The 7,763-nt window shown below is 38.9% G+C and overlaps 1 protein-coding gene across 1 annotated transcript in view; it reads left to right on the plus strand.

Moving 5' to 3' along the window:
* The first annotated feature begins 377 nt into the window (after window positions 1-377).
* Window positions 378-7,763, plus strand: part of SLC13A1 (solute carrier family 13 (sodium/sulfate symporter), member 1) — a 99,441-nt gene continuing 92,055 nt past the window's right edge. The window contains exon 1 of the mRNA XM_012652728.1: window positions 378-476. Coding sequence (XP_012508182.1) covers window positions 378-476 — 99 coding nt within the window. The remainder of the gene's footprint in view (window positions 477-7,763) is intronic.

Below are 7,763 nucleotides of genomic sequence, written 5' to 3' on the forward strand. Positions count from 1 at the left end.
TCAGAAAGTCAGGGGACAGCAGAAGGGGCAAAGGAACCTCATCGTGGGCAAACATGACTCCACGGTTGTACCTTCTCCTAGACTTGTCCAGTCTATATGCCAGTTAACGTGAACAAAGAATGTAGGAAAAGAACAGTTTTACCTTTCAAAAACCACATGAGCAAGTGGTTATGATTTCTTACAAACACCCTTGAGCTTATCTCTTCATGTTAATTGTGATAGTAAAACAATTAAAAATGAGATTTAATTTTAACTGATGTTAGTCACTCTAGGTCAGTGAGTGAAGATGATGTGCTGGAAAAATATTAATCCAGGTTGGTTATTTAACATCTACCGTACATTGAGGAGGACACTATCAAAGACACCTTCTCAGGACAATGAAATTTCTGAGTTATATTTTTGTTTATCGTCGACTTCTCCTCGTGGTTTTCACTGTGGTGGTGTTACTTCCTCTGCCTATCGTTCTCCACAGCAAGGTTAGTGAACAGACTGGTGGATTTTCAGACTTATTTTAATCGTTCTTTATTTTTGTTGTTTAATCGCCTTGCTCATGGCCGAATTGAGTGTTGATACTTTGTGCCTGAAGTCAGGGTGCTTGTGCTTTGTGTTTTGTATGTTTTTCTCCTTTTTAATGGTTGGTGTTGGTTGATTCTCAGTAAGATTAAAAATAATTAAATAGAGTATTCAATCATTACTTGTCCTCTGTCTGTCAACTAGATGAGAGGAAGAACAAAAGAAATACAACTCTTCAGATTTTGCAGCTCAAGTTGCCAACCTCCAGGGAGCAGCCTGGGGTAGAACAATCTCTGCCCCTGACACTAGGCAGCAATGTGACACTGGGGGAAAGAGGCAGAGGAACAAGGGAGTCCTGGGTTCTAGCAGACTAATTTACTTGTCAGCTCTGTGGCTTGCTTGGTCACAGAACTTCCTGGAAATTTAGTTTCCTCATAGGATAAGAAGACATTGAAAGCATAAAGAAATTTTCCTTGTTGAATCAGAAAATCTAATAAATCATTGTATCATGTTCTTATAATTTCAGATTTTATTTCATTTTGATGTACTTGTAAGCATTTTTCTATTTGCTTTTAAGAGTAATCCGTCTGTTAAGTCCAGAGTAATAAACTCAATGCATTTTAATACCTCAATAAAATGATTTGAATCAGCATTGAATGAGCACCTTCTCAGACACAAATGTTGCTTAATGGTCAAAGGACAGGCTTTGAACCAGGCTCTCTGCTTCAGGTCCCAGATTCACCACTTACAGGCTGTGTGACCTGGGCAAATTACTTAACCTCTCTGTGCTTCTGTTTCGTCATAAGTAAGATGGAATAGCAGCAGGCTTGTGGTGAGGGTTCAATGAATAAACACTCATCAAGATTTACTTGGGGTTGTGCCTGGCACACAGGAAGTGGGGCAGTGTGAGTCTCCCCAGATGTGTTGACTCCACAGCTGGGGTAACTCCCACCACAAGGGACTGATGTGCAATCCCTTCTCTTAGTGGAAGAGAAACTTGTTCTTCTCTAACAAGAATTAATTAAGGTTATACTAGTCTGGGTTAAAATAGAATCACATTAATGACAATATGGTGGGCCCTCCAGCCTCCTTCTGAATTCTTTGCCACTGATTTAGAAATCTCTGAGGGAAATTCACACGAGCTAACAAAAAGTCCTTTTGGACTCTGCCAAGGTCTCCTGCACCTGCAAGGCTGGCGACGGGACTGGCCCCTCTCCTGCCAGGGGCGATTACCCTGCTGCAGCATCCTGGGCTGGGTCTCTCCTTGAACTGGGGCCTCTCAGTGCTCGGTAGAGGGAGGGGGAAAAACTCCCCAGCCCTTATAGTCTAACATTGTTCTGAGCCCTCAAATTCTCACAGAATTTGGAATGAAAACAGCAGGCACAGTCAGTCGGTTGTTTTTGGCTTTGTTGGTTTTGTCTTTCAAATTCTGTGTGACTAACCCTCCTCTCCCACTGCCGCTCCCACTCCAGCTACTTACTGAGGACTCATATATGAATCTCTGGCAGCCATACATACCGGATGACAAATTTGAGTCACAGACACAGGGCTCTAATCTACTCTCACCCCACCCCCCTTCGAGGACTTGTTACTCCATCTAATAATAAGCATGATGACCTTTTCTTTCTAACTCCCTTGGCCCCATGGGTCCCCTAGACCCAGCTGAATTCTATCGTGAGCCATCCTGGTTCATACCTGGAGCTCTGCTCTATTTTAATATTTCTGAGTTAGTCTCAGCATAGGTCATTACTTATGGCAGAAAAAGCAGAAAATTAAACTAGTCAAGCCAAACTTAGGCCATGCCTACATATCATCTGTGTTGCTCCTTTGACATATAAATGCATGACACTTTGATTACCCTCCATAATTTTCAGAGAAAATGAATATAAATTCTTTGAAAAAGAAAACAAGCAAATAAAAAGCAAATGGTTTCAGTGCATGATTCATTAACTAGAAAGTGTATTATTGTTAAGAAATGCAGCCAGTGATTATTTTTTCCACGGTGCCACGACAAAAGTACGTTAAGTCTGCTCTCAAAACAGGTGTCTGACACCATTTGGCACCAAATTCTTGCATTTGGTAAACTGTGTCCCTCTTTCCTTCCCTTCTGATCAGCTCATTTGTTAAAACTCAATTAATGTTAATGGGAGAATTTTTTCCTAGTACAATAACATGATTTTATTTTTTGGCCACTTTCAACACATATTTAATCATTCAATCAACTGCTAATTAAATCCAAAGAATATTATTTTAACTGTTGCTTACAAGAAAGGCAGTACTTCTTTTCAGAGAATGTGGGCCTTTGGAAGCCATGAAATTAAGGAAAGACTTACTTTAACATGAATGCAAATCAATTTGCTGTTAACTTTTAGGTTACAAAACTGGACAACCCTATTCTTCTAAAGACACAGTAATAGATTAACTAAACAATTCAATCAAAACAAAAATCCAAGTTTGTCTTTTAAAAACACAATAAATCTATATCATGTAGAACCAACAAACAATGTATTGTTGACTGATTTTTTTTTTCAGTTTCCTACTGGTTATTGGTTTGTTTCAATAGACTGGCCTTAATTTCTGTCTTAATTACATCTCAAGTCCAAAGGAGTTATTAATGAAAAGAAACTCCACGTGGAGTTTTCCAAAGTAATGTTAAAAGTAAAGGAGAACAGACCCACTTTCTGGAGCACTCTTCTGTTCCAGGTATTCTGCCAACTGCTTTGCCCAAATTATCTTATCTAACCTTTATTAAAAACCAATAAAAACGTAACCTAAACATCTGTATCCCTGTAATATACTGAAATAAAAAAAAAGAACCAATAAAAAATTACTTATGTGCTTCTCATTTCACATTTGAGAGAATTGAAGGCAAGAGACATATAACTCAACAAAACCACCTACATGCTGTAGAAAGTGGATTTGAACTCAGGTTCTGTTGGAACTCAAAATTCATCCTTTAACAGTGGTTTGTTTTAGTCCTTTCTATATTCCATTGGTGTTTTTTTTTTTTTTTTGGAAGATTTACTCTCTTGGGCTTGTTAATCATTTATCAACCACTCAGACATTTCTCTTCATGAAAACGCTTTAGACAGATCAATAAAAGAGTTTATTTTAGCCATGTCCTCAATTGACCTCATGCTACTCAATATCATGAAGGTAGGAAATTGCAGTGATTCTAACCACTGGCAATGGGCCCATGAGAAATGAAGCAACGGATTGCTTAGAAGGGTGTCATTCACTGAGTGTCCCTGAGTTCCAGCTATACAAGCTCAACAGTTGGCTTGTCAGACAAGGTGCCCCGTTTCTTGATACTTATGTCCAAATGCTTGGTATGGCATCTTAATGTGCCTAGTTGGAAGAGACCTTGGGACTGATTTTTCAATGTGTTAATGTAATGATATTTTATTGCAAAGTGGAATATGTCTCACCCCAGAAGCCCCTGGGCATAAAGGTAAAATAGAAGCTCAAATTTAATCTTTATGAATTGACTATTATTATTCAAATTTTGCAGATTAGAAATAGAGAAAAAAACAAGTAGCTTGCCAAAATCTAGCTACACAGATATTTTAACCAACATCTAGGGCCAGTGATCTTAATCAAAACTGAATAGCTAGCTGTGTCTATAGCTTTCATCATGGTAGTAAGTATACTCCTAATACATTGGTGTAAATCTTACTTTGCTACTAAAATTCTATTTTCTTATTAATTTATACTGAAGCATCAGAATTTCTTTTTTTTTAGGTTCAAAATATTATGGTGGTACAAATGCTTTTGGTTACATGTATCGATTTTGTTATGGTTGGGTCAAGGTTACAAGTGTGCCCGTCACCCAGATAGTGTTCATTGTACCTGTTAGGTAGGTTTCACCCATCCCCTCTTCTTCCCTCCCCCCTGCTTGATTTCAGACTTTCCAGATGGATGGGGCCACTTCAGCTCCTCCTGGGAGGTCTGGGAGCTAACCTTTGACCCCTTAACAGCTTTTGTGGAGCCTGAGAACAAGCTTACCCAACCCAGCCCCACCAGCCTCACTACCCGCCCCCACCTCTGCTGTGGTGGAGAACAAGGACTCACCTGGATGTTCCAATGCCCCGCCCACCACCTGGGGCATTCCGGTGCTTTTTCTGAGCAACTAGAGCTGGTTACGGGTCTCCAAAATAACACTGCAGCTTGTTCCTTCTGGCAAGTGCCACCTACTGGTAGGGAGGTCAATTTGCACAGCCCTTTACAGCATTTACTCTATGTATCAATCATACAGGGTGTGGTTGATTCTTACTCACAAGCACCACCTACTGTCTCAGATATTAAACTGGGCATGCCAATACAATTCACACTGTAAAGAAGACCACAAGGACAAGGCAAGGGAAAGAAAAGGATTTCAAAGGCCTCCATCCTCCCGTATCAAAGAGAGACAGGGAATCTGCCCACACACATAGCTCACTAGTGCTACAGCCTACAATTAACTGGCAACTGACAAAATCACCACACCAAGGATATCTACAACCACGGCATCCATCCAGAACCTTTATTGCCCTCAAAGAAACCACAAACAAAGCCAAAGGTTTTTACCCAACATATGCTGCAGTCACACTCTTACAAGTTGGGGAGGGGGGAAGAAGGCTCATCTAAACAAAAGAAAATCCAAAAATAAGAAACAACATCTGCTACAAATGAGAAGGAATTAGTGGCAGAAATTCTTTTTAATTGTTGCCTAAACATAAAGATAATCCTAGTCCTTTTCCAATTAGTAATTGTCAGTAAACAAACCTGTAATGTAATTATGTTGCTATTTATTTGAATGAAATAATCACACTGAATTTTTCTCATTTTAGAGAGAAATTTTCTTAAATATTCCCAGATAAAAACTTAAGACTGGTCTATGCTGTGTGCCATAGTTCCAGTGATACTGTCTGTGCAGCTTTGTTCTTTTATGACTATTTCTAGCATTTTGTTAATTTTTACTCTTTTCAGTGCTCAGTACTATTTCCTTACTTATTTTTACAATTCTTGGGTTTTCCTTGTATTTCTAGTCACGAAAGAAAAAAGATAAAAAGAACAGGTTTGTTCGAGGAGTAGTGAGAGGATAACATTCAACAACAATGTATTATGTTCGTAGAGTGCATTTCTACCAGGTAGGCCTCACTCATTCTGGTTTCCCCATTCATTAGGACCCCTTCTCGAGATAAGGAGACAGGAAACAACCAACCGCATGGGCATTGAGCTGCATTTCCTAGTCGATGGGTTGTAAAACCAAGACCAGATTTCAATTTTCTCTCAGGTACTTCCGGCTTTCCTTAGAAAATATTTTATATTCTAACTTTGAAAGTCACAATATACTCACTTGAAACATCAAGACTTTCAAAGTTAGAATAGAAATCCTAATAAATAAAAGAAATGATACATAATGAGAGACGTATGGTGCTAAATCTAAAAATAAAATAAACAGATGGGAGAAATATAATGATTGCAAGGAAATGTAAACTTCAAAGGGATAAAGCATCCACTAGAAGGGGGAAGTGGTAGGCTGAGAAGTCTGTCAAAGAAAATGAAAATGAGTGGGAGAGAATTTGAAAAGATTACAAGTGAAAGAAGAGGGAGGGGAGAAATTCCAAGAAAACATAAAGAATTCTTAAATGGCCAAATGAAATAGTTAAATATATTAATGAAAGCAATTGATATTGTCTTAAATATTGGTTTAAAAGTATTGTAGGGATTTAACATTAAGAAGAAAATGCTATAAACTCCAAGAAAGTGAACATTTTAAACACCAAAGAATGCAGAAATGATGAAGGGCAAGAAAAAAAAAAATCGGAATCATGTTAATGGTAATGGGGTAGATGAACAAAACCAAAAAATTTAACTTTGATATATTTTTGTTTTACAAATATTTTATGAGAACTTTCTAAGCCCAAAGTGAAATGCCAGGTGAACTATGTGATATAAACAGAAGTTTAAATTAATGTTTCTGCCTTCAAGAAGCTTGCAGAATTGCTGGAAAGTCAATATATACTATGACAAACATTAATGACAAAATGAGGTTTTATGTAAACACATGCCAAATAATTTAAAAAAAATATTTGTGCTACGGACCTGTAATTAAAAGGTACATAAACCACTAAGGATTCATCCTCCTCCAGCTACTTCATTCCCCCAACCACACACAGTGCTCCTTGCCCATGACCTGCTGCTCCTTCTGTTTTCTTTATCTCAGAAAATACTGCTACCCTTCACCCCTTCATGGGTCAGAAACCTATGTGTCATCTCAGATGCTTCAAATACTCATAAGCTCTCATCACGCAGACTATACTGTGTCGTCACAGTCTAAATCCTTCCAAGTCCCCTCTCTTCACCCCGTGCTTACCCCTGTCCATTCCTGCTGGCACTGCTTTCATCAAGGCTGTCTTCATCTCTTTCTTTCATAGACCATTTTTCACACTGTGTCTCCCAAAGTCTCCTGCCAGAGAACTCTTTGTAAAATGTCAACTTAGCCCTATTGCACCCCTGGTCAAACTTTATCAATGGCTCCCTTTTACCTACAGGGGGAAAAATACCTAAACAAAGCAGGGATACACTGATGGGAATTTAACATTTTATCCTTTATTTGTCTTAATGACCGTCCCCAAAGCCCCCAATATCTATCTCCCATATTCTCATGTTCCACTGTAGCAATACTTCACTATCTGCATTCCCCTGGATATTGTGACTGTTCTTGCCTCTCTGCCATTGTGCATACCATATCCTCTTCCTAGAATGCCCTCTCCTTTTGCCCCAGCCTTACTGGGAAGGGAGCTTAGGCTGTGATGCAAATCGAAAATCATCTCTGATGCTCCCATCACAGCACAGATACATTAGCATCTATTATAATGTGCATTTCATTTCACTTTTGTCTTTGCCTCCCCCTCTGTACTGTATATACCTCAAGAACATGGAGCATATTGTTTAATTTCTGTCTCTTCCAGCACCAAACACAATGCTTGTCACATGGTACATAGTCGATAACTGTGCTGGATGGATGGATGGATGGGTGATCTTGCATGGCAGAAGGATGTAGGACTGAAGCTGGATCTGGTAGGAAGGATAGGACACAGGAGAAAGAAGGTGATGGATGGAAGTAACTTCAACATAGTGAAAAGAATAATGAAAGGACAGAACAAGAATGTAGGGGTATCAGGAAAGTGTCTCTTCCATGAAGCTCCTTTTTCCCTTCATGCTGTTTTTACTTACTGTTTGGTAACAATAATAAATGTGAATGC

Source organism: Propithecus coquereli, unplaced genomic scaffold, assembly GCF_000956105.1.
Source record: "Propithecus coquereli isolate 6110/MARCELLA unplaced genomic scaffold, Pcoq_1.0 Scaffold4, whole genome shotgun sequence".
Lineage (NCBI taxonomy): Eukaryota > Metazoa > Chordata > Mammalia > Primates > Indriidae > Propithecus > Propithecus coquereli.